At 42.0% G+C, this 27426-nt stretch overlaps 1 protein-coding gene across 3 annotated transcripts; it reads left to right on the forward strand.

Moving 5' to 3' along the window:
* The first annotated feature begins 10983 nt into the window (after positions 1–10983).
* Positions 10984–19334, forward strand: SELE (selectin E). 3 transcript variants are annotated; one of them, XM_062602148.1, is made up of 14 exons: positions 10985–11534; positions 11817–11882; positions 12245–12631; positions 13386–13493; positions 13617–13802; positions 14492–14677; positions 14785–14967; positions 15532–15717; positions 15825–16007; positions 16264–16449; positions 17236–17343; positions 17810–17831; positions 17942–18014; positions 18358–19334. In XM_062602148.1, exons 2-13 carry the CDS (start codon positions 11846–11848, stop codon positions 17997–17999), a joined length of 1830 nt encoding a protein of 609 aa, XP_062458132.1. In that variant the 5' UTR covers positions 10985–11534; positions 11817–11845; the 3' UTR covers positions 18000–18014; positions 18358–19334. The 3 variants fall into 3 exon arrangements, 1 of the variants encoding a protein (XP_062458132.1); XR_009961467.1 differs by having other exon boundaries at positions 10984–11534; positions 17236–17831; XR_009961466.1 differs by having other exon boundaries at positions 10984–11534; positions 17236–18014.
* Positions 19335–27426: the final 8092 nt, after the last annotated feature.

Raw genomic sequence — 27426 nt, forward strand, 5'->3', positions numbered from 1 at the left:
GAATTAAGTAGTACCTTGACACATCAAAGTACAGCTACTATATCTTGAGTATTTATATCCTTTAGCTGTATACCATTCAGTAGCTCAAACTACAATTCATATCAGTATTTTCTTTTGAAATAAAAAAAAAAATTGGAAACTGTGGCTTTAGTACATGGGTTCTTACATGAATATGTTAAATACTAGTTTTCCAACAAATAAGAATTCTGAATGTTGTTAAAGGAGTGCACCTATGTGCCAATATCAAATCTAACAGCAGATGAATATGCTAATGCATGATAAAAATAAATTGGTAATTTAAATGTGTTATGAGCAAAGCACAGTGGGTATGCACCTCCTGTATGAAGATAGGCTGAGAAAGTTGGGGCTCCTCAGCCTGGAGAAGAGAAGGCTGCGTGGAGACCTCATAACAGCCTTCCAGTATCTGAAGGGGGGCTATAAGGATGCTGGGGATGGACTATTCATTAGGGACTGTAGTGACAGGACAAGGGGTAACGGGTTAAAACTTAAACAGAGGAAGTTTAGATTGGATATAAGGAAGAAATATCTTTACTGTTAGGGTGGTGAGGCAGTGGAATGGGTTGCCCAGGGAGGCTGTGAATGCTCCACATCTGGTGGTGTTCAAAGCCAGGTTGGATGAAGTCTTGGGTGGCATGGCTTAGTGTGAGGTATCCCTGCTCATGGCAGGGGGGTTGGAACTAGGTGATCTTAAGGTCCTTTCCAACCTTAACTATTCTATGATTCTAATATAAATGCAGCTGAATTTTTTTACTATGTATTGGCAGTCCAGCTAGAGCATATGTAGAATATCTGCAATATAGCAGATACAGTACTGTAGCTATGTGCTAGCATAGGTGCTAGCAGAGTAAAGTAGGTGTTGTCTTATTAAGTAAGGATTTTTGGAGCAGTTCTGCCCAGTTGTCCCTTTCTTATGTTTGACCTCTATCCTTTCTTGCTGTGAATATACCAGAGATGGCTGTTGTAGAAATCTCATTTACTAATTAGATTCCTAAAACCTTTGCCATAAAATCAGAAAGGTTGAATTTCTTATTAGCCTTTCCTTTAATCATCACTGGAAAAAACTGTGATGTAAAACCAGGGCAAATCACTGGAAGTTCTCAAGGTGTGATGGGCCAGGGTGCTAGATCATCTCATCGAGGCTGTGTTTCCCATGAGAGGTTGGAGCAGGTGATCTTTCGAGGTTCCTTCCCATGTGGGCTATACTATAAAATTCAAATGTTAAGATTACTGAAAAAGCAGGTTTGGTTGGTTGATTGGTTTGTTTCTTTACTTCAGGTGTGTGTGCTTATGAGTGTGTAAATGGACTTCCCACTTCAATCTCTGCGTGCTTGAAAACATCTGATCTTCACTAAAGATAATTGTTCTGGATAGAATGTTCATAGCTTCTCCCCCATTTCTCCACATCAATTCTGTGTAGTCAGTAACAGCATTTTTCAGTCAGACTTGAGCAAAGCACTGCATGCAGTATTTCAACTCCTCTCCTGGTCTGAATGTCAGGAGTCCAGCTTTAAGACTAAATTACCTTTTGACTCACACTGCAATATTCAGAGAGGCTGAATATCTGACTCCTTTCCCCTGCATTATGTTCTGTGTTTTACAGCCTTCAGCTAAAGTCAGTAACTGGAAAAATTTAGTATGTTGTTACAAAGGAAAGCCTTTTGAGTAACCCAGTAACAGAAAGGATCCGTGAAAAAGCATGGATTGAAAGCCCAAATGGATTAGCCCTTGTGCATGATGGTTTGAGATTTTTTTATTTGTAGGTAAAAGCTAATTTGGCCTTGAAATGATTTTTTTTTTTGAAATTAAGGATGGGGAAGAGAAGATGAGGCTGTACTGCAGTTGTATATGGAGATATCAAAATGAATTGTAATTTAACAAGTTCAGGGAGCGGAAGTCATCTGGCTGTAGAAAAATGAAGTTCAGATCCAACTTGCTTATCCTGCCAAAACCCAGAATCAGTCTACTGTGCAGATCTCAGACCTGGTATTTCTTGCTTGTTTTCATTGCCCAGACTACACTAGTTAACTTGCATGGCATCTTAAAAAGAAGAAATTGGATTGCAGCTCAAGATCAAATGTAACATTTCATTTGAGAATAGGCAAAAACCCTGTGAGCCAGCAATATCTTAATTTCAAATATCCTCTTGTTTATTTTGCTATTTATTTGAACAGCAAGTGACTAGAAAAGGAATATTAGTATTTTGCAAATGTGTTAAATACACATTGTGCTGCAATGAAGCTCATCACAGGAGTCTCCCAAGCTATTAGGCCAATCCAGGTTACCAAAGTCAGGAAAAGGGAAACAATTAACTTGAGCTCCAGCTTTATAAATTTTTCCTTTTATTGAGCTCTTTGACAGCAGAGCACAAGAGGTAAGGATATGTTTGGCTTATTGTTGTATTACAGGAGAATATTAAAAAAAGAATTTTGAAGTAGGGAATTTCCATTGCATGTAACTCACACAAGAGAGAAAATAAAATGAGGGTTAACTTTCAGCTATACTTGCCAAATTTTTTTATCCCAGAGTGAACCCATGAGTTCAGCAGAAGAACACATAATACACTGGTGCAAATGAAATACACTGTTGTAAGTTATGGCTATTGTGTGCATCAAAGATCACAGGTCTGCTTTGCTGCTTGGCCCACTCATTTTAATAGGCTTCAAATTAAGATTTTTATTTTTTTTTAACAGCTGTTGATTAGTGGCTCCTCAGATTAGCAAAGAAGCCAGAACAAATGCAGTATAAAATGAAATTATCTCTTCTGGTATTAACATATTTTGGATCTGTGTGTGCAGTCAGTTCAGAAGCCAGAGGCTTGGTTTGTGCACTGATGCTTAAGTATCCAAGCCAACCTTCAGGATGCAGGAGTGTAAAGGACTTTTACTGGGTCCTTTATACCTTGCTTTCATTAATAATGTTCTCATATGATCCCTTTCAGAAACTGAGCAAGATCTTAATGAAAACCAAGTTTTATGTTCTGTTCATAGAAAGCAGTTTGATAACCTCATTACTCTGCTAGCTAGAAATTCCCTCCTAATTTCCAGTCTACATTTACTCACAGGTGGTTTGTGTCCGTTTGGGGTTTTTGTACCAACTTTATGCCTTTATGTACAGAAAACTTCTGATCACTTTCTTTGTTCCTGATGCTTATGAAGAGTCTTGTATCCTTTCTGAGCCTTCCTAGCTGCTTCCTCTTCCCCAGACTTAAGCACAAATTTCTAGTAATCTAGGTATTTCTTTGGAGGGAATTTCATGGTATATTTCTACTCCTTGAACAGTCTATGAGTTTTCTACCAGGAAGAGTCTTTCTCCTAACTCTCCCAAATGACCGTAAATATCACCTGCCTGTCACAGGAATGCTAGTTTAAGTACTGTACACATGCTCCCCTTTGAATCCCCTTGGTCAGTAAAACCAGTCTGCTAGCTTTGTTTTCAGGGCTCTGTTGTCCTTTGGTTGTCCTTCCCTGCCCTTAGTGTCCATGTTTGCAGCATATGCAGGTAATGTAACAGCTGGGACTCTGGAATCTTTCTAGTCTGTAGAGACAAAGTGTGAACGAGTTGTTTAACTGATTAGAGTTCATTTGTGTGAAATACGTGACCTTCTGAATGTAAGGGCCTTTCAGCTGCAGCTGCTTTCTTTTAAGATAAACTCATGCATTTGCATTCATGGTGCAGAGATATGAAGGGATTTTGAATGGTGGTTTTAGGGCGTCAGGTACCTAGCAGGGGAACTGTCTCCTTCCTTGGTAATCAGACTGAAGAAGCAAAGGTGGATGGGTAATGCCTATTATGAAAGTAATCTTAGCTGATTGTTACTTCTGTGGTCTAGCTAACCAGACTCCACTACTGGTTGCAGTCATGTGCATCTACAAAAGACGAGTAGATGTGTGTTGATAAACGAGAGGAAAAAATCCCAACTAATACGCACCAGGAAGGATAAATACAGAATCATAGAATCAATCAGTTAGGTTGGAAAAGACCCTTAAGGTCATAGAGTCAAGCTGTAAAGGTAACACTGCCAAGTTCACCACTAAATCATGTCCCTAAGCACCTGAATACCCCCAGGGATGGTGACTCCACCACATCCCTGGACTGCCTGTTCCACTGCTTCACAAGTTACTTTGTGGGTTGCTTTTTAGGCTCAAGCACGAAAGTGCAGCAGTTTCAGGGTAGATGACAGACTCGTCCTTCCTGATAAGTCAAGAAATTTGTAAGTGTCAAAAGAACAGAATTTTCGTTGGAAAGTTAAAGTACTGTTTTCAGGCCCAGGAAATAAGGAAAGTCCTAATGATCTTGACATCATTTAACTGAAACCTTAAAAACACTCATGGTGCTGTTCTTTGTGGGTTTTTTTTTTGTTTGTTTGTTGGTTTTTTTTTGGTGTGTGGGGGGTGTGTTCTGCTAAAAAACGATAACATTGAGCAATTTAAAACCCTTTCAGAGTTAATGATGAACTTCTTTGTTGTTGAAACAATTACTGTATGCATTAATTTAAGTACCCTCCAGTAATGATCTTATGTTAAACATGTCTGTTGTAAAAAGCAATTACTTATCCAGCTGATAGAAATAGGCTGCTTTCTTGGAATAATTTGTGGATGGTATGGTTGTGGCAAACTTGTGCTGGAGTTGCTGGAATGCTCCTGAAAGAATACTTAATTCAAGAACTTCTGTTTATTTCATAGTCTGCTGTCTGAGAAAAGTAATTACTTAAAAATTGTTGTTGAACATGACTTTAGCTATGGACTCAAACACATTAAGTACTGTGTCCGTATATGTATAAAAATTATTTACCTGAAACTGACTTTCACTGAAAGAAACAGACCTGAAGGATGGAGTTCATAAACTAATGGTGAGACGTATTAGTAAAGAAGGGAGTATATTTTTTGTAGTCTCTCCTTCATAACACTTCAAACGCAGAATAGGTCATGTCAACACTCCATACTATTGATAGTTCACGTGGTATCTGCTAAGTCAGAACAGTGTTTTCTGGGAGCAGAGGTAGGCAGAAACTATGCAGAGAATTTGCAAAACAGAAAACGTTTCTCACAGTGACCACTTTTACAGAACCAGCTATCTACTTAATCTCCTAATCCTGAAACTTCCTCTCATTTCTCTTGTTTACCAAAAGCTGTAACTATTATCTTCCTCAGAGTGAGCATCTCCATCAGTGTCGCATATGGGACATCTCGCTGTGAGAGTATGGGACTACAGAACGGACCTGGGAAGTAAAACCTGATTTAAAATAAAAAAAAAAGGTGAAAATCCATCTATGAGCAGTGCTGGGTCAAATGCATGGGTTATAGTTATTCTTTCTTACCTGTGCATGAAGGCTGGCAATGCTCTGAGAGCTTCTCTGCCATAATTTCCAACAGTAAAATTAGAAATACTCAAGTTCTGCATGGGATCTATTCCATCTGCAACTGCAGGCAGCCAGGTACACACAATATTAAGACCAGTGCTTCTTAAGGTGTGAGTTGCTTCCTCTGCTCTTTTGTTTTTTTCATGTTTCAGTGTGCTGAATCACACCTTGCCAGTGCAAGTGATCCCTGGCCTCAATTTAGATTCTTGAATGTTTATTTTTGCCTGTTTGGAGGAAATTGAGCAGTATGAGTCACACTAGAGAGTTCCCGAAATGAGAAGTGGAGATAAGATTTTCTGGCTCCTAGGGTTTCATTCCAGACAGAGTGGAGACTGTCTTAGGCAGGCTGAGAAATTCCAGCTTCTTTGTCGCAGTGGTATTGCCTACCTTATTTACACTTAATGAGACACAGAGGCAGAGGGATGAGTATGTTTTCAGAAATTATCTTTTCTTCCCATCTAGGCCTCAGGGAAAACTTGTGCCTTAGACCTTTTGTCTCTGAATTTTTAAAGAATTAGTATTTCAAGCTCTTCTCCAAACAGGAAACACCTTCACTGCTGGCACCAGAACTCCTTTTCCCCTCAAGGATGGCTAAAACTCTTACTTGTACTCTTCTACTGACTGTTACTGTGGATGAAGCTGGAGTTTTTTACAGGATTTCAAAATTCCAAGTCGTTTTACAGCTCTTTGCCATGGGATAAATGTCTGTTATACAAACTATTTTGACTAAAATATTTATGAAGTGTTTTAATTCAGGAATGACAGATACATCTCCTAGAAGAGAGATGGAACTGCATTACTTAGAGATACTTAATTATTTTTGTCTGTTGATATAAAAGCATCATTAAAATGTTTAAAAGGGAAAACTTGGAAATAGGTAGATGCAGATATAATCTTATAATGTAGGTAAAAAAAAAAAACATGAAAAATTTCTCTCTGTCTCTTTTTGCATTTACATATGTACAGATGTATATGTTTTGGTTACCTGATATCTCATCATATCCTGTATTTGTCTTATTTTGTTGATTGCAGCAAGTTCAACAAAGAATTTTAGATAATAAAAAAATAATCTCCCACTGCATCCTGCTTTCACAAGCTACTCATAAAGATATTGATGAGTGTTTCTCAAATCAAGACTTAAAAATATCCAGCAGAAAGCTGGACTCTACGAAACTCCTGTTTTAGCATCTCATGGCCTCCTTATTTTGAAAAATATCCTTTCAAGATTTGTCACTACAAATTAATCGAACCACTACTTGCTGTGCACCAAGTGGACATAATGAATTGTTGATCATGTGCCTCCTAAATACTCTAAAATACCTTTTAGGTTTTAGAAGATTGCATAGACTTCTTTCCTCTCTTGTCCTTTACTGCAGTGGGGTGGGAATAAAACAGTTAAATGACTTGGGCGTTTGCACATAAGCCATGTTTTCTGGGCTTGTGTTATTTGAACTGTCATCTGTGGAGAGCTAGTAGTTCGGAAGATTAGGTCACTTAGAGTCTCCTTACATGTCAGACAAGCATTCATATGTTTTCAAGAAAAAAAAAGAGGGTGTTCATAAGGAATAATTTTTTTTTTTTTTAATTAAAATAGTGCAGAATATCAAGATTGGATGAGATGGTCCTAGTTTCTTTTACAAAAGAGAATAAACCTTTAATCTTGTTCTACAGAATGTATTGCCTGTGTTGGTCAGGATTCAGTTGTATTTTGTCAGTCTGTAGCTTTCTAAAATGGTAGTAATTAAGATTAGATGCAGTACACCAGATGAGATTTTGCAAAGGCAGATTGGATGGAATAATTGCAAATTTGGTCTTAAATAAAACATTCCTGTTAATACATACCAGAAGAACACTGGTCCTCTGGAACTCTTGCAGTTCCTCAAAGCCTGATCTCATCTGCAAGTTTTCTAAGCATTTTAGATGACAATTTGTTATCTAATATAAATTAGCTCAGATTAGTTAAGGACAATCCCTTGTAGGGCTATTTTATATAAGTCCTCTCAGACTAACAGTGATCTTTGAAAAACTGCCCTTTGAGTAGCGGTTACCCCTCTTGTGTACTCATTTTATGATTATTTCAGCTAAGCACTATTGTTTTCTCATAAGAATGTCTCATGGGACACTATTAAAAGTCTTAATTACAGCAAAGTATATTGCACTATTGTTTCTCTGTTGCTCACTCAGCCTTGAAGTACAAACTAGATTGATCTGCCAAGAATAAATCAACCATATCAATGTTCTTGACAGCTTAGTAGCTTTCTGCTGATTTTTCAATTGTTTTCTTTAAAAAATGTTCAGCATGGTTCTAGTACCTTTTCTAGGTGCTCAAGTGTAAGGCTTCTAATTACTTTGGTCTTCCTTTCCTAGATACAGAAAGGCAATATTTGCTTTTTTGTCAGCCCTCTCACACCTTTCCCCATCCTCTCAAAGGTAATTACTGAGGGTTTGGATCCTTAAACCAGTAACCTGGTTGGCTATAACAAGTGTAAATAGTTTTTGCTTCTCTCTTGCCTTATTGTAACCTGTTCTGTTTTCCCAGTGCATAACACTATTGCAGTGTCTGTTAACTTTTCTCTGTACAGAAAGAAATGACATTTGACATGTCCTCTGCCAATTACTATTCTTTAAATAGCAGACCTGACCTGGTTTTGTTGTCCTAATGTGTTTCTATAGCCTTTTCTTACTTTTATGTCTCATAGTAGCCTATCAAGTAAGACTTGCAACTGGAAAATTAGTTGCTGCTACATAATCTTTGTTAGGCACATCTGTTTGTAAGGAAAGAGGACATCTGGAGTACTTCCATTCACTTGTAAAAAGCTGGGTTTTCACTGGTGGAAATGAAGGTCTGGAGTGGATAGATAGGAACAAGAAGCATTCAGCATTTCTAGAAGTTTGACTTGATTTAGGTTTGGAGTCTCTTGTGTTTCTGGCAGAGAGGAACTGGATTAATTTTAAGGAGCTATATCTGTGTTCATGCAAGAGTGGACAGCTGCACCCAGCTCAGAACAGCTCAAGAAATGAGAATCTTGTATTCTAAAATCTACTGGCAAAGGAATTGAAAAAAAGCATGAATGTGAAATAACTGGGAGGATAAAACAGTAACATAGAAACCAGTTAAGAGGCAGGCTAGAAGGCTAGATGACTTTTCTAGCTTGAACATCTGCAGTTCAACCTAGTAACTGTATCAAGTATTTTTTGTGGTAACAGGGTTGAAGTTTTTATGCACCTTTGACTTTGAAGAGATTTTAATCTCTCAGTTGTGTGCTTTTGAAAATGCTTTTCAGGCTTTCTCTTTTTTTTCTGCAAACTTTGTGTTTATATTCATCTTCCACTATGTTAAAAGGCAATAAAAAGAACAGGTGAACGGCAGAATTCCCTGGGAAAAACCGAAGAGAGCCCCATGTCAGTGATGCATGGGGAATACTGCCAACAAAAAGAGTCTATTTTTAAGCTGGAGTTTTTACAGGCATATTGCTTTTAGGCTTTGGTGGTTTTGGTTATGGGCTTTCTTTGTATGTGTGGTTTTTTTTATCTGCTGCAGACAAGAGGTCTGAGACAGCCCCTGTGAAGGAAGACTATTGTAAATTCTGAAATACTCTCTTCCTTCCTCCGGAGATTCCACTGGCGAAGCGATTCTGATAAAGTTTTCTCCACGCAGCTTCAGAGCTTCTGCCATGACAGGGATGAGCACTTATGAGCAGGAAGCTCATAAAATGACTTGAAAAAGTGAATCTCCAGGAAAAGGTGTAGGATTTTCTGCCTCCTGGCTCCAGAGAGGATATAAACTGATCTGGGGTTGTCTGTAATTTTTCTGTGTATACAATTATAACAGCCAGTCGATGTTTGAAGTGAAAAAAATAAGGCTCCTCTATCAAAACTAGATATTAGTTTGTATCAGGATAATGCTTACAGAACCTCTGTGAAATTAGGCCCTGCTGCATGGTGTACTGTACATGTTCATTAAAAGTACCAGTCTCTGTTATGTGGGTTTACAGTCTGAAGAACACAGACAGAAAGGTTGACAGACAGGAATTGTTTTCATTCCCAATTTACAGATGAGTCTCTGAGGTTAAAAAAAAGAGTTGTCGTGATTTGGTGCTACCTGGAACTCTCTGAAAGTCTGGTTGTTCTAAGCAAGGCTGGCCCAAACCTGGGCTTGCACAGTAAGTCTGTGGCATAGCCAAGAGTTAGCGTCATCTTTCCAGAGTTTCTTGATAGTTTGTGTTTCTAGCTTTGCTAGTTCACACCTGCTAGAAAGCATTCCTCTCTTTACAAATATTTGGTGTGTTGTTTTCAATCCCCACTCTATTCAGTAACTGGTTTTGACAAGCTTTCTAGTTATAATTGTTGCAATTTCTAGTAAACTCTTCTATTTTGATAGTAACTGAAGTTGTTTTAGAACATACTCTTTATCCTCTTTTCTGTGATGGATTCCTTTGGGCAGAGATTAAGATATGGCCACTTGACAAATACGTTTTTGTGGAAAAAAGTAGAAATTGATACCAGCTGAGTTACTAGGTTGGAATCCAAGAGCCACTGATTTTTATTCTGTAAGAATAGGCTGAGGCTCAAAAATAAGAACTCCAACATGCACTGTATATGCTATAACTATGCTTTAGAGATATGAAGTGGGTGCTACCCTGTGTCCTCATATCGTTGACAACCCTTGTCAAGTCCTTTGCATGTTTAGCCTTGCTAAACCTTACCAACAATGGTGAAACATTGTGCCTGGAATACCAGTTTGGCAACTGGACTGCCTGGTGGAGCCTCCACAGTAAGTGCCTGAGTGAACATGGAATAAAGAGTGGCATGACATGGCTGATCAGAGTGCAAGGAAATAATACCACTTTGTATTTATTGACCAAGGTTGGGAGTCCTGGGGAATGTGGAATCTGCAACAAGCATCTAGTGTCATGTCTTTGCACAAGGTTAAGGACCAAGCTAATGTGTCTGTTACTCGTGTTGCCTATTCCCTACTTGTATTCCTCAGCAGTACTTGTGAGACCTCCTGCAGAGATGTGAGAAATGAATATTTGGATATTCTCTTAAGTGAGAATACCCAAATCTATATTTCTGTACATACCATGGCAAGTCAATTGCCTTATCACCGAAGTGGTGTATGTGTGAAGACATGCATGAGGATCAAGGACTGGAGTGATGTCATGCTGCCAGAACACTATTGTGCGAGGAATTGGTGATCTTCATGCTTACTGCCTTCTCATGTATACAGGTGTACACTGAATAGCCTATGACTGCTTAACAAATCACTGTAGCAAAGTGTCCACAATTACTCAGGCATATGTCTCTGTACCATGGACACTGTGTGACTGCTCTATGCAGTAGTATAATTAATCAGTGTATACACAATAAATGTGCATTAATTCAGTACAAGACTATTGTCTTGTCCATCTGAAATATTATATGCACCTGTCCAGGAATTGTAACTCTGTTGAGGCAAGGCTATTGGAGGATACAGTCCAAGGGACTATTTGAAGCTAAGTTCACATTCCAAGCTTGACTGCTACAAGTGACTGATGAGTCTGTATTGTGAGCAAGACTCTAGACTAGAGTACTAGCAATCATGGGGCTGGCAGACCTTATCACAGATGAGAACTCTGTACAGGGTGCTGTGGTCCACAAGGAATGGCTTGTCCAGTGCTGCAGTTTCCATCTTTTACTCAGTTAAGCAGCTTTGAGTGTCAGTGCCTTTCTCACTGAGAACTGCAAAGCAGTATGCTAGGTAAAAAGTTGGAGTCTTTATCATTCATACAACTAACTCTAACCATCTCACTCCTTCCTGATATCCTGTAATTGTGTGTTGCTGTCAGTAAAACTATGTAATGTAGCACTTGGCAGTTTGTCAGCAGTGTGTCTTTGTGAGATGGTTGATTTGCCAACGGGAAGCATCAGGCTTAATATGTGGGAGTGCCAAATCCTCAGATTTTCCAAGAAATGCTTTTCCACGTGGAATTTCCCATGTCGTAGATGACAGGCCACTTGAGAGAATAAAAGGCTGTAGTAAAGGCAGGGGATTATGCAGTCCAGACACTTGGAGCTGAACTTATTCTTCAAGTCTGTATTCAGCAACTTAGCAACAGAAAGCAGACCCTGAGAAATACTACAGAAGACTTTTGACACCTGGCCACCACAGTCTGTGAGTATAAATGGAGTGTGTTTCTCTGTTTCATTGCTCAGCTAAAGGAAAATAGGATGATGGAATTCTGTGTTGGTGTTCTTTAAAATCTGTTTACATTTCAAAGCAATCTCAATGTTAAGAACTGGTTTAAAATAAATAATGTCCTAAAAATGGAAACCTTATTTAAGTCTTTAGAATAATTGTTAAAATATAGAAAAGATTGCATAGACAGTATTTTATACTGAATTGCAAAAAGTCAGTGTTCGTTCTTTACAAATGCATTCCTTTGATCTTTCATAGCTTTCTGCTTAAAAGAAAAACTCGGAAACATGATTTGCTTGTGGTTCCTATCTCTTCTTACTTATGGTAAGTAAGTGTTCTCTGTGTAAAAAAATAATTGGATGGTAATAGTAATGTGACTGCTCTGTCTCAGCTTAGAATTGGAATTTTTGAGCCTGACATGATTAACTTGAGGCTAGGTTCACACAGAAAAACCTAGTCTGCTAAGCTTTGTGTGATCGGACATAGTTTCACAGGCTGAAGTCCCTGCCCTTAATGCTGACAGCCCTGTTTTGGAGCTTGCCAATTGGTTGTTTCTAAAACAACTGCCACCTTTTGTCTAGTTTCAGAGATGGACGAGTTTGCAATGGTTGTAGAACTTTTGCCTGCTCTCTAGAAGAGGATATGTAAACATCAGACACCAACTTTTTGACATCTTTTCGTTCTAGGGCTTACACTACTGCAGGGGGCAAATGGTTGGACATACCATTATTCAGACACAAACATGACCTACAGAGAAGCAGAGCAGTGGTGCAAAAAGAGATATACTAACATGGTTGCCATTCAGAATAAGGAGGAAATCAACTATCTCAATAACTTCTTACCCTTCAATCCGGGTTACTACTGGATTGGAATCAGAAAAATTAATGAGGTATGGACCTGGATTGGAACTAACAAAGAACTGACAGAAGAGGCAAAAAACTGGGCTTCAGGTGAGCCAAATGGCAAAGGGAACAACGAGGACTGCGTTGAAATCTACATTAAAAGAGGGAAGGATGATGGAAAATGGAATGACGAAAAGTGTGAGAAAAAGAAGGTTGCCTTGTGCTACACAGGTATGGTGTGATAAAGGCTATTCTAGTATGCTTTTGTGGAGATGAGGTGGTGGGTGGGATGAGTTGTTTATAAGCACTTGTATGATTATCCTTGCTACAGAGCTGAGATTGTTCTTGTTCCAAGAGCTGGATTGATCTCACTTACTTTTTAGCTCCCAGAATATTATGCATCTTTTGTGAGCAAGTCACCAGACCTCTATAGTCAGTGAAGAGAAATAGACTCTTCAGGATGGTGACTTTCATCCCACTCTCAAGTGGATGTCTCAGCTAGATAAGAATTGACCTTTAGGAGGCATCTGTCTGCTGATTCTAGATCACTGGATTAGATTAGATGCTGTGTGTAAAATCTAAGCTACTTTGTATAGAGGTGGTTAAGGCAAAAAAAAAAAAATTAGTCAAATATCAGCCAAATTAGAACTGTGGTGAGCTCATTAAGAATGGACCTGTTGAGGATTTCTACCTATGCCATAACATATTGTTCCTTTTGCACTTTAAATATTGCTATTATCTACCTGAGAACAAGTAGGTCATGGAGTTTCCAGCCAATAGAATCCTTTCACTGTGAGCTAGTCTGTCAAAGGTATTTTTTTTTCTGAAATCCTTTTGTGAAATGACAGGGTAATCTTATGGACTAAACCCCCTGCTTTTCTTTTGCTATGCCAGAAAGATAAGCAAAGTGCTAGCCAGGTTTCATTAGTGGCCATTGCCGATTCTTTTAGAAGTTGCCATATTTTTTTTTTTTTTTTTTTCCCAGCTTCTTGCAACCCATCTCTCTGCAGTGGCCGTGGAGAATGCATAGAGACTATTAATAATCACAGCTGCAATTGTAACCCTGGATTCTATGGGCCAGAATGCGAGTTTGGTAAGATTACCCCGTCCTGCTTTTCAGCCAGGGCAATGCTCATGGTAGTCAGTGTTCAGTATGGCTGGCTTGTTGATATACCAGCTCAGCCAATGAGACTGTATATCTGGTGTTTCTTTGAAGTTGAGAGCTGTGATCCACTAAAGAAACCTGATCATGGGAGCCTTGCGTGCAACCATCCATTGGAGAACTTCAGCTACAACTCATCCTGCACAGTTCAGTGTGAGGAAGGCTATGAATTGACTGCATTGGCATCTGTGTACTGTACCTCTTCTGGGATCTGGTCTGCCTCCCTTGCAGCATGCAAAGGTGAGCTTTCTACATTATATATACCTTTGAACATCAATGTTGCTCTGTTAGTAGTGACAAACTGAAGTTCTGGCTCATTCCTTTGTGGAATTAATTACATGATGAAAGTGCTATTTTATTGCAGCACACAGGTTTCTGTTCCTGAAGAGATGGACAGGATGAATGTTCTGGCCCTGGTCTAGATTTCCGTGTAGGGAAAGACTTTCCCTTCTCTTACTGGGAAACAGGGAATGGAGATAATCTAGCTGTGAGACTGCTCACAACAGACCAGATACTCCTGACTGTAGGGATTTTTTGAGGTGTTCAGTCTAAAATGCTGTTTGAGGAAAATAGCATCAAACATAGCAGTCAAACTAAGGAAAATTTTAGATTGTAAATAGTTGCTGTCATGAGCTTCAGATGAATTCATGTCCTTGCCCTAAGTGTCAGTCTTCCATTTTGAGATCTTTCCACTCCTGTCTGCTTTCTGAAATGGCAGCATAGTAGATCTTTCTAAAGCTGCTTCCTTTTAGTAGATATGTTGCTGAGTTTCAAGAAAGAGAGAAAAAATACCAAACATCCCCCCCCCCCCCCCCAAAAAAAAAAAAAAACAAACAACAACACCAAAACAAAACAACTCTGAAAAACAACCCTCAGCTTTTTATGGTTTGCTCCAAGTTAAGCTCTGTGCTGTCTCTTATGCCTTTCAGCTGTAACCTGTCCTGCCTTAGAAATGCCTCTTCATGGTGCTGTGAACTGCTCCCACCCCTCTGTGGAGCTCACCTGGGGTGCTACCTGTGAGTTCACCTGCGAGGAAGGATTTACCCTGACAGGACCAGCCACACTGCAGTGTGGGTCTTCTGGGGCTTGGGACAGGCAGCAGCCATCCTGTGCAGGTACCTTTCCTTAGCCTGGCTCCCTTGAGTGCTTGGGGCCGTCAGCATTGGCATGTTGAATTCCTGAGGCACCTGTGCTGACTGTGCTTGGGATCTCTGTGTTGCAGCTGTGCGGTGTGAGGCTGTAACCTGGCCAGAAGGCTTTGTGACTTGTGACCACGCTCCTGCAGATCTTGCTTATGGCTCACGTTGTGATTTCCGCTGCAGTGAGGGCTATGTTCTGGATGGCCCATCCAGCACTGAGTGCACAGCACAGGGACAGTGGTCAGAGCCAGCGCCAGTATGCAGAGGTAAGCCTTAATGGGTTGGAAGTCATCAGTTAAAGCTTACAGTAGCTTGAGTAGTCTGAAGAAATTTCCTCATTTAAGTGTAGTCAAGGAATAACAGTCACCCTCAGTGTGTTTTTAGCACTCTTCATAAGCAGATCTCGTGATGGGCATCATTAAGTGTCTTGTATTAAAGAGGAAACAGCAGTGCAGGGTGATAAGGAACACTTGGGAACTGTGTCTGCAACACATGTGACAACAGGCTTTTGCGGTGGAGTGTTCTGACAGGAACTTTATTCCGTACATCCTAAATGGGAACCAGTGTCTGTTTATACTCCGCTAGTGGACTGCATAATCCAAAGCCAGTCTCACTATAGCTTGCAATGCTTCAAGTGCATATTTAAGGGTTCTGGTTGCACTGTGCAACGTGCCAAAATCACTGTTTCCTGAGACACTGCTAGGTCTGAAGGGAAGTGTTTTGGCTCTGTAGGGCACAGCTTGAGACAGGGCATGTCCTCTTGTCAGCTAAAAGAGTGTTTGACTTGACCTACACAAGCTAAGCTCTGTGCTGTCTCTTACGCCTTTCAGCTGTAACCTGTCCTGCCTTAGAAATGCCTCTTCATGGTGCTGTGAACTGCTCCCACCCCTCTGTGGAGCTCACCTGGGGTGCTACCTGTGAGTTCACCTGCGAGGAAGGATTTACCCTGACAGGACCAGCCACACTGCAGTGTGGGTCTTCTGGGGCTTGGGACAGGCAGCAGCCATCCTGTGCAGGTACCTTTCCTTAGCCTGGCTCCCTTGAGTGCTTGGGGCCGTCAGCATTGGCATGTTGAATTCCTGAGGCACCTGTGCTGACTGTGCTTGGGATCTCTGTGTTGCAGCTGTGCGGTGTGAGGCTGTAACCTGGCCAGAAGGCTTTGTGACTTGTGACCACGCTCCTGCAGATCTTGCTTATGGCTCACGTTGTGATTTCCGCTGCAGTGAGGGCTATGTTCTGGATGGCCCATCCAGCACTGAGTGCACAGCACAGGGACAGTGGTCAGAGCCAGCACCAGTATGCAGAGGTAGGACTTACTGGGTTACAAATACAGTTTCTTGTCACTGGACAACACACTGAAATTAATATTCCTGAAGGGTCATGGCTGCAACCTAAACTCTGTGCTGTGTCTCTTGATTTAGGCTGTGACTTGCCCTGCGTTAGAACGTTTCCCATCCCAAAGTCAAAAGAATTTAAAAATACAGTATAGATCTAGTGCAAAAAATAAGGCCAAAGACAGGAAAGTCCTTGATGATTCTTAACCATTTCTTTCTGCATTTCAGTTGTACAGTGTGAACCACTGAGCTCCCCTGAGAAAGGCTCTATGGATTGCTCAGATAGTTCTGGGAACTTCACATATAGCACAGCGTGCCACTTCAGCTGTCTGGAAGGATGGATGCTGAATGGTTCTCATGTTCTTGAGTGTAATCATTCAGGAAACTGGAGTGCAAGTCTGCCCACATGTGAAGGTATTTTATCTGTGACTAGCTACAAAAAAAAGGTGGCACTGGGTTTCTAGTCAGGTGATGTATAGAAGGGTGGAGGAGGTAAAAAAGACCACCAGTGAGTTAGAACTTCTAGTGGAGTGCACGAATTAAAAAGGGCAACAGAGTTGCTCAATATATTTCTTGAAAAATATATTTATAATATAAATATAATATAATATATGGTTTTTAATTTAAACATTTCTCATGTTGAACTTTTTCCATATGAATAAAGAAAAAAATCTTTTCCAGAGAAAATGAACCTTGTGGGGAAGTTTCCATTCATAAGTATGTTTCTCAGTTGAAAAGTTTATAGGTTTATTAGTTTGTTGTGATAGATTCTTGGGTTCTCAGCCAAAAGACCTCAGAGAGCTTTTCTGTCAGAGGCTGTAATTTTGCAGAAGTCTCAGCCTCACCTTTCCATTCAAGGCTGTAGGAGCTCTGTCACTGTCCTCAGTGGGAACATCATTGGAATTAAAATATAAACTGAAACATGAAAGATAAGATAAACTGAAGTTGTCATGTGAGGCTGGAGGTTAGTCAGACCCTGGTATAACTACTTGTTGCCTTGCTATTGCTTTGGCAATGGGTGAGATAATTTTTGGTATGTACCTTCTACCATGTCCACTGGATGTGTCTTGGCAAGAGAAAAATTAAGGATTACAAGCTGCAGGGTTCATCATGAAGTGCATAAGGAATAGGAAGAAGTAGAGAGAGCTTCAAAGACCACACATGCCTCTTCAGCTCACTGAAACTTCTTCATCCTTTCAGCTTCTGAGCAAGTCAGCTATATCTCTGTAGGAGTAGCAGCCACAAGTGCCTCTCTGTTGTCCACGGCATCATTCCTCCTTTGGCTTGCAAGACATTTCCGAAGAAAAGGTGAGCAGTTGGATTGGGTCCACTGGATCTACTTACCGTCCTGCAAAATTTACAGTGGAGAAAAAAAACCCAACTCTCCAAATCCCAATACCTAACTTTTTGAAAAAGTGAAAATTCCCATATTTAAATTCCAAAATTATTTTCAAGAAGCCTGCATGTGTGCTATGTTTGTCTTCTGGATGAACATTTGAAAATCAAATACTGTAAGATCCCAAATGTTTAGATAACAAAAATTAGGAGGATAAAAGCAACATTTTATGTGTTGGTAATTACTGCCAGGGACAGTGAATGGGAATTTGAGATGGGGCTTATGACAACATAGTGGTAACTGCATGTGAGATTTGTTGCTAGATAATGGCTTTTTATCAGGTATTCTTAAATGAGAGGGGTTTTTAGTAGAGGAAAAAGTTTGCATGAGGGGGCTTTAATCTTGAAAGGCTAATACCTTTTCTTATTCTTCTTGCAGCAAAGAAATTTACTCCTTCCAGGTAAGTTGTGTCTCAAAAAGCAGCATGAGCAGCACTGCGATCATTTTGCTAAAATCCATTTGTTATAAACTAGTTGTCATTAAAATACTTTTCACTTCTGCTTTTTATAGTAGCTGTCAAAGCCTAACAATTGAAGGTAGTTTCCAAAGTGCTGGCCAGACTGTCTAACTCCAGGTGTTTCAGGTAAGCACATGAGAGCACTGCACTCACAAATTCTCTTCCTTTTAATCACACAAGCCGTCAGAGCTGTTAATTGCTGAAGTAGCAATATGTGCTTTGGGGTACCCAATATGTGCCTTGGCATTGCATGAAAGTTCCTAACAAGACTGATGGATTTATTGCTTTAGAAATGGTTATTCAGCTCCTTGAGGATCTTTGTGGTTACTATTCTGTCCAGCTGCATATAGTATTAATAATGCTTTTATGTGGTTTTTCTACCTGCTGCATATAAAATTCCGCTGAAATGAGAGCAAATACAGATCTATGCTGATTTTCCAATTTATAGAAGAATTTGTTCTCTCTGCAGGAATTGAAGCCATCTTTACTTTTGTCTCGGATTTCCAGAGAGTGAAACTGCATGCAAATCAGCAGCTGTCCAGATGTTTTTACCCCTTGCTGACAAGATGATTGACCTTGTGTATTGTTCAGAAATGCTAAACTCAAGCTGTCTGGTATTTCCATTGAAGACAAGCAGAGTAAAAACCTCTGGCCTTCTGGCAAAATACTGTCTACATTAAGTCATGTAGTTATCATAACTGGGAGCTTGCCATCTCTTGTCCAGATGGTGAGCAAATAGTAAGCTGCTGCCTAAAGAGGAGGCTGGTTTCTCCTCTGGGCTACTCAAGGGTACCTAGGTGAGGTGAAGACATGCATTATTTCACATCACTTACTACACTGCTGGAGATGTCTCCTCTGGAGACATATGGGTTACACTTGCAGAAACAGAATAATCAGGATCAAAAAATATTTATTGACTAGTTTTGAAACCATTGATCTGGTTTGTTGTTGAAGTCAATTTCAGAGGATGTCCCAGTCAAGAAATACACCTGTAGTGCTTATATTAGGTACTCTGGTTTCTGAATGCAGCAAGTAGATCTGAAATGGTCTCATCCCTGTGGGATTATGTACTGTAATACAGGTGTATACACAAATTTAATTGCATTTTTTACTATGGATACTTCTGTGATCTTAACTAAATGGATTATAAAATACTTGTTCTTGAGTAGGTCTGTGGCCACTGCTCTGGCCCCAGGTAATCTTAAAATAATTCAGAGGTGTTTGTAAGGATTTCATGCCTACATATTATTTACAAATACAGTGGAAGCCTGAGATGTGTGTGTGTATATATATTGCAAGTATGATTTATTAAACTGTTAAAGGACTTCAAATGAGAAGGTCTTAAGTTATGCTTAAGTTATAATTATAAATTAAATATCTTTGTCTTAGAATCTGATCTGTATTGTCCTGTTTGTAAAATTATTTAATAAAATGTTTTAAATGTAATGTTCCCTTTTTGGACATGTGCATCTTTTAAATGATTTAGGTCAGCCCTGTGGATATGGCTTCAACAGCAGAGTTTGAGGGGTTGGGGAAAGACTGGCAAAATAGCAAGACTGTCCCTTATTTAGATTTTAATGTTTTCACAGCAGTCAAGGAAAGAGTAGCCAGCAGATGGCACTGACAGCCAGAGCTGGACTTCAGCATCCCCAGTCCTGAAAAGGAGGAGGGCTCAGCGATGTGTCCCGTAAAGCAGGTGCCTGGAGCAGCAGTGAACTTTGTGAGAGACATGCTCAGGAGGGAAAGGAAAGCAGAAAGAGAAGCAAATAGATGATTTTTGTGTATAGTTAACAGTACAAACTCCTCAGCCCACACAGGTCTTTTTCAGACCTCACTGCTGGGAAGTTAGATGAGTGTGGGAGACATGGGCTAATAGGTGGAAGCACAGCTCTGGGGATTAGCCGTGACTGCTATGTAGGGACCTCTGCTCCACTGTTGCCAAAGGCTCAGGTACTCATGGTAGTCAGCCACTCCTGTGATTGCCTTTTCCCACCCCCTGACATAGTCAAGGAAGCTGCACTGTGGCTCTCTGTAGCTGGTACCAGGAGCCAGACCTTGATGATAAATAATGAGGCGCATTCCTGCCCTAGGTGAGACTTCAGAGAACCCATCATACCTGTGAGCAAGGGACTTAGTTAAGAGATGCTGTGCCTCAGTGGACAGGGCCCATTGCTGTTTATCCCAAACTGATTAAAGAACTGAGAGTGTCTGTCAGTGCTTCCCCCCGCCTTGACAAGGTAGGGCCCAAACATGTGAGCAGATGTAGAGCAGTAATCCTTCAGGTTCCCTGAGGGGATGTAGAGATTAGCCCGAAACGCCCTGCTCTGAATCCCTGCAGGAGCTGTTTGAGAGATAAACCACCACATGGGTCCCCCAGCCAGTCCTTGTTGTCCTTGTCCTGTCCTCTGTGTGTGTGGTCCTGTAGCATCCTCTGGAGTGAGCTGCTCAGGCTAGTGTGGCTCCCACTCTGCTGCAGCCAGGGCAGCTCAGCTTCTTCTTTCCTGACCCCAGAGATGGTGCTTCTAGAAGTTTTTCCTGGGATCTTACAGGGGCTTTATTGTGAGAAAAGAGGCTATAAAATTATCCTCTCTCTTTCTCCAAGCATTCACACCGTGACTTCTAGAGGCAGCATGAGTGAGATATTTGGGTGGAATTAGTCTCTCATATATCTCCTAGGCCAGCCAAACACTCCTCAGAGGGGATCTCCTTCCTTACAGTGACTTTTAGGTTACACCTATTCTCATAATTAATGGTAGTCCAGGGCATAGGCAAAACTCTAGCCTGTGCTTGTCCAGGCTCCTTGATTAGAATCATAGAATCATTAGGGTTGGAAAGGACCTTAAGATCGTCTAGTTCCAACCCCCCTGCCATGGGCAGGGACACCTTACGCTAAATCATATCACCCAAGGCCTCGTCCAACCTGGCCTTGAACACTGACAGGGATGGAGCATTCACAGCCTCCCTGGGCAGCCTATTCCAGTGCCTCACCACCCTAACAGGAAAGAATTTCCTCCTTATATCCAACCTAAACTTCCCCTGTTTAAGTTTTAACCCATTACCCCTTGTCCTGTCACTACAGTCCCTAATGAAGAGTCCCTCCTCAGCATCCCTATAGGCCCCCTTCAGATACTGGAAGGCTGCTATGAGGTCTCCACGCAGCCTTCTCTTCTCCAGGCTGAACAGCCCCAACTTCCTCAGCCTGTCTTCATATGAGAGGTGCTCCAGTCCTCTGATCATCCTCGTGGCCCTTCTCTGGACTTGTTCCAACAGTTCCATGTCCTTTTTATGTTGAGGACACCAGAACTGCACACAATACTCCAGGTGAGGTCTCACAAGAGCAGAGCAGAGGGGCAGGATCACCTCCTTTGACCTGCTGGTCACACTCCTTTTGATTAGTCCTCTTCTGGTATTGTTTTGGTCCTGCTTCTTCAGGGTATGAATTACCAGTTATGACAGTTATGGTGTATCCAGGCCTTAAGTATCTTCAGGAAGTAATTCTATTTTCTGTTGCATTGCCTGGGAACACTGCTCTTCTGTTTGCTATCTGTATAGTTCCTGTGCTGGCAAGAATGGCCATGGGAATGTTTGCTGCCAGGCAGTCATTTAGAAACTCCATCGAATCACTCCTCTATATAGTGCTGTGCGACCACCAAAGGGCCACAAGGGGACTTTTCTTATTTCCTGTTGTTCCATTTCCCTGAAATTCCTCAGCTATCCCTGGGCCTGTGGCATTGTTCAGAATGGGATCAGCGTTTTGCCTGGCATCTTATTTTGGGGCGGATGTCTGCTTGTGCCATTACCTATGGAAGCTGTGAAGGTGACATTAACTGGGAGGCACGCGTGTCCTTTCACATCTCTGTGTGTTTGCTGCTTGGCAAGGGGATGCTTTTTGTGGCACAACTTATCACATTCCTGATGAACCAAACTACCTGGGTGGCTTTAGCTTTTAAATCTACAGCCCGACAGAAGGAGGCTTAGAAACAAAATTTAACTGAAAGTCTCAGACAGGTAGTGTTTGATTTGGGGTGGGTGTTTCTGTGGCCCTTGGTGATATGGACAGTATGAGACCTACCCAAGTTGGGTTTCTGCCTTCTATTTTCATAAGCAATTAGCCATCAAACAGTCATTTACCAAGGCCTGGCTGAAGCTGCCTTCCAGAGCTTCAGTTTTCAAGGGTTGGACTGGACCCAACATTTGGCCAGGAGCTTTTCACTCATGAAGAAAAGTCACTGCTACAGACTAGAGACTGACCGTCTTTGCCGCTCCTTGCGTGCTTTGCTGAGGACTGGCAGCAGGGGCTTTGGAGCAGCAGCTCCCATAGGAGTTGGTGTCGTGATCAAATCACTAACCTGCTCAGCTCCTGCTCTGGGAGCTGTCAGAGGATATTAGGGCCAGGAGGCTGCCACATTGAAACATACAGTGCCTGTGCAATGCAACACACTCAAGCCTCTGTGAGCCTGGTTTCTGTCCTGAGACTTGCTCCTGTTTGGATTCCTCTGGTCCTTGCAGGGGGCTGGCTCCGTCCTCTTGGCTTGAGAATGCTGCTAATGTGTGGGTATTTGGTTGAGGGGTTTTCAGCCTACAGGTGCAGGGGAGCAAGTTGCGATGGTGAGCTTTTAAGGACAGAAAGGTCCACAAGATTGCTGCTTCCTGGGATCCATAACTTACATCAAATGAGAAATACAGCATGTGTTTGCCCATGGACAGGCATCCTCCTGTTTGCAGTGGGCAACAGAGCTTGGTGGAGGGCAGAAAAGCAGGCAGCAGAGCCCAGGCTGTCATAGCATTTGCACAGTTGTACAATGGACTTCCCTAGCCTGGTTTACAGCCTCTCTCATGCACACCTGTAGGGAGAAACAAACAAAATTGCAGGTTAGATTTGACCAGTGAGTCAAAACTTTCTAGATGGTTATCGTTCCTCACCTGGCACTTAAATCTCACTGAGAAGGGAGGCAGACATGGCCAACATAATTCAGCTGTGGCTCTGGTGGTGAGAAAGAAATACACATCCCAGAAACCATTTCCACAGCTGATGATGGCCAATGCTTTCTGATGCTCAGGAAAGCTGCTGCCAAGAACAGGACAGTGTGCAAAAAGCATGAATGCCTCCTCAGCAAGGCAGCAGATGCCCCCGGACAGCTGCCAGCAAGTTTTCTACCTGCCTTCCTACTTCTGGAAAGGACGTTCCCTGAAAAGCCCAACATTTGCTTTGACTTTCAGCCTGGGACAAGTGGGACCTTCATCAACTTCTCGCCTCACCAGCTGCCATGAAAGCAGCAATGGCAGGTGTGAAATTACAGGTGACTTGTTTGTTTCTGGCACTGCAGTGCTGTCATTTTGGGCTTTTGACAGCCTCCAAGAATGCGCAAAGAGGGAAACACACTGAATCCATGCTTTCTGGAGCAGGCCTTTGGTCATAGAGCATTTGGGTGGAACAAAAAGGGTTAAAGAGCAGACAGGAAACACTTTGTTCAGGGCTTATTCTACAGAATTATTTCTGGGAAAGGAGGGGCTGCAATCAGGCAGGATGTATTCACTTTGGGATCTCGGGAAATCAAGCCAGCCTGGCCTAAACCAAGAAGAAAATACAGCACAGCCCTCACTGAATGAAACAACAGCTTCCCCCTTCGCCTTATCTTGTGCCAGTGCAAACAGTCCAGATAACATACAAATCAGACATCATGAAATGGTGGCGTCACATGAACAACCAAGGTATACCATGGGGAAGTGACATGGTTTGAGCAGAAAGACACTGGGGGACAGAAAGTCCTAGAAAGCCCTAAGATAGAAAGGGCATTCTCTAGTCCTCACTGTAGTTGCTCCTCCCTTGCCTCAGTTGGTAGCAGGGACCCCAGTTTGATCACTGGCTGGGGAGCAGGGCATGCTGTTTGTGTCACAGGGCTGTTCCCAGACTGGAGTCTGATCTGGATGGTCCTCAAAGGCAGCAGAAGAAGTCTCTATAGATGAGTTAGGAACTGCTGAGCCATTTAATGTGGAAGATCTTTGCTCCTTCACAGCTAATCGCTTCTGACCAACAAACCCTCTGCAGACAACCAGATGTAGCAGAGGTTCTACTCTGTCAAAGGTACTTGTGGAGAAAAACTGACCTGTGTCAGTAACCTCTTCCAACTAAAGGCAGAGGATTTGGCTGAAGCTCTTGATGGTGATGAAGTAGTCATCATGGAGTTATGCAGGAGGGAACAGGGAGACAGAGGGAAACACAGCTCCATCTCTGTTTTGCAAGACACTTCTCGCCTATCACTTGCGCTCTTCTCCCTGGCTTTTTTGCTGGGTACAGGGCTTGGGGTAGAGGTGATGGGCCCTTGGAGGAAAGAGTGGCATTTTGCATTGTGTGAGCAATTGGTAAAGCTACAGTGAATTTTGCATGCACTGCTCGGACATGCAGAGTTTGCTTAGGCTGGTGGTTTGTTTGCACTAATGGCAGGCCAGCCATTCACCTGAATGCATTCATCACTCTGCTCTTTTGAACCGCGGCAGCTGGATATTACTGTTGAGGTCGGTACAGATCGATCTGATTAATTTTCTTTTCTCTCTATTACCTCATTCTTCAGGAATATTCAGCACCCTGTTTAATTTGCCCTGCCTGAGCAGAGGGTTTCCATTCTGGTGTAAAATCCCAGCTGATGTGCCATGAGGAGACCACTCAGGACATTAAAAACTCCATGCCTTTCCTAAAATTGAGTATAAACCCCAGACTTTAAAAACAGACTAGACACAAAAAGTTTCCTGTAAAGTGACTGTAATTACTTACAAACAAGCATCTGGTTCTGTGAATTCATCTAAGTGCTGAAAAGAAGTCATAGACAGATCACCCTTTTCTGCTGAGTGCAATTCATTCAGTTTGCCTGAATTAAATTCAGAAGAGTTCCTTTAGGTGCTGACAAAGGTGTTTCAGATGCTGCCAGACGAGGTTAATAATATGCATAGATGCGCACCCATGCACTCACACACAAAGCGTCAGTCAGTGCTTTTGTCACTTTTGCTTCCTGTTTCCTTGCACACGCAGAGGGCAGATTTTCATTCTCAGCGCATTAAATGGTGAATGACGCTATGCAACATCCTTCCCTGTCTGCTAAGTAGGAGCAAGTCTTGCAGATCAGCCTTTTGGTGACAGAAATTGGTGACAGAGACTCTGTGGACTTCTAAAAAGCTTTATTCATGTTCCTGCATGAGCAGGGGAAATGGAGATGGTTGCAAATAGCAGACGGGATAATACTCTGCTTTCTTGTTGGAACTGAAGCATAGCTCCAGGAAGTGATTCTGTCTCTGAGAAATGCACTGTGCAAGGATAATCCATCTGTATTGGAGGATTTTGGGGAACATGGACTCCCCTGGACTTTGCAATGAGCAAAGCTAAGTCTGAAGAGCAGGTTCCTCCCTGAGCTTGCATCTGAAGAAAGAACTTGTCAGAGGATCCCAAGAAATAGGATTTAAGGAGCCCTGAAAAGTCATCTACCTCAAACCTCTGTCTCAGGGTGAATAATACCACAGGTGGACATTGATGCTGTGGGCCCCATGGAAAAAGCAGGGGCTCTGTGAAAGGAACCTGGGTGGTTCCCAATGCAGTGGCACCCCATCTCAGACCAGTGTGCAGAGGTCCCAGACAGTGGGATTGATTTTGTGTCTGAATTCCTTTGGCTATTTCAGAAATCGCAAGCTGGGGCTATTAGCTCTTCTAACATCATGGTTGTAGCCTGGAAAAATAAGCACTTAGTTTAATTTCCCAGCACTGCTGACAGCTAAGTCTGCCTTGTATCTAAAACAGAATCATAGGATCACAGAATCATTCAAGATCAAGTCCAACTGTAACCTAACAGTGCCAAGTCCCATTAAACCAGGTCCTGAAATGCCACATCTACTCATCTTTTAAATACCTTCAGCAATGGCGATAGAATGATACTGAACTTCTTAGAGAAGAGCTTTGGGACCTTCCCACAAAGAGCAGAGGACCTGTACCAGGTGAAAAGCTACATGTCTTTTTTTTATCCTCCTGCCCTCTCTGTCTGCTGCTGGATATGAAGTGAAACAGGCCTTTGCTCTGATCTGGAATAGCCATCCTTCCATTCCCATGTCTGGAGTGGGAAAATCTAAGCCTTCAGGATGTTTGGATGCTGTGGGAACAGGTGCTATAGGGGACCTAAAAACCAACAGATCAGAAAACATATGGGACTGCCCTATCTCTTAATTAACCTAATTGCTGTAGCTTCCATGAAGGTCTGCATGTTTGCCTAGCATGTTGTTTCCAGTGCAGGCAATCACCGGTCCCTGTGATAAGAGTGTAGGCACATTAATATCATCAGCAGCCCCTTCCTTCCCAGAAGGGTCTCAGCAGGCCAGGACACCTCCATAAAATCCAACAGGTAGGCTCAGGTCCTCATGCCTAGATGTACAGCCCACCCCTCCAAAGAGGCTGCAGGCTTCTCTAGGGAGAGAGTGGGGGTGAGGAACCAGTTTTGAATGCTAGCAAGGGTTATTACAGCCCAGCAGTCTGACTTGTCTGCCTGTCCTCCATCAGAGAATGTTTCTTGGTGATTGCTGCTGCAGGGGCAATGAGTCATTCAGACTGCAGGTGGTCAGTTGATAAACGTATTGAGCCAGCTCACCTGCACATTCGATGGCACAGTAAACCACTAGATATTTATAGAAAGAAATTGTATCCTGACTAGTAAAAAGAGAACACTCTATGCACTCTTTGGTTAAAGAGCACAACTGGGCTTTAGTCCTTTTTCCAGGACTTCAGAGCAAGAGAATAGGTAGTAAAGAATCTTTACTAACCTCTTTTGACAGACAAGTTTTTTTCACTTCAGAGTCACTCTTCCTCACTGAAAGTATTTGGAAAACAAAGTCACTCCCAGTTTAGTTAAACATTGTCTTTTCATGGCACTGAATTGTAAATAAGCTGTTGTCCTAAAAATACTACAGATACCTCAAAGGTTCCTGAGGTTCAGAAATGACATCCTCTAACAACAACCCTTGTGTTATGCCGCAAACTGAAATTTGAAATTGGTTGTCCAGATGCCTGGTGTAGAGCACTGCAGCTGACCAGCCTGCTCTTTGTAAGCAAGCAGCTATTCCTATGTATGTGTTTCACTCCAGCAGAGCCTAGATACTCTCTGAAGCTCAGGGGCTGGAGACTTGAAGCACAGCAGAAGGAGCTGACTTGAGAGATGCAGAGATGCTACTGAGTGAGGAGGGAGAGTGCAGTATCTGATGTGGGCACATCTTGTCTGGCCAGCCAAGCCAAATATTTATCACCTTTGGATTTACCATGCTGCCCAAAAAGCAAAACAGACGTGTAGTAGTGTTGGCAATCTCGGTAGGAACCTCCTGTCTGCCAGATTCTCTCTCTCTGCCGCCCCAGCAGGTGCCAGCTGGGTTTTTGCTTTCTTTCATCCTATGATCATGTTTCATCAAAGCAAGTACAGTCAGGGGATGCAGAGCCCAAAGGCCTACTAAAATTAGGCCTGATCTTTGGTCCTGTTTGTAAGTCATTTCTAGGCATGGTGACGTCTGACAT

The sequence above is a fragment of the Pezoporus occidentalis genome, unplaced genomic scaffold (genome assembly GCF_034315485.1).
Source record: "Pezoporus occidentalis ecotype Australia unplaced genomic scaffold, CSIRO_AGI_Poc_V1 ctg76, whole genome shotgun sequence".
In the NCBI taxonomy this organism is placed as follows: Eukaryota; Metazoa; Chordata; class Aves; order Psittaciformes; family Psittacidae; genus Pezoporus; species Pezoporus occidentalis.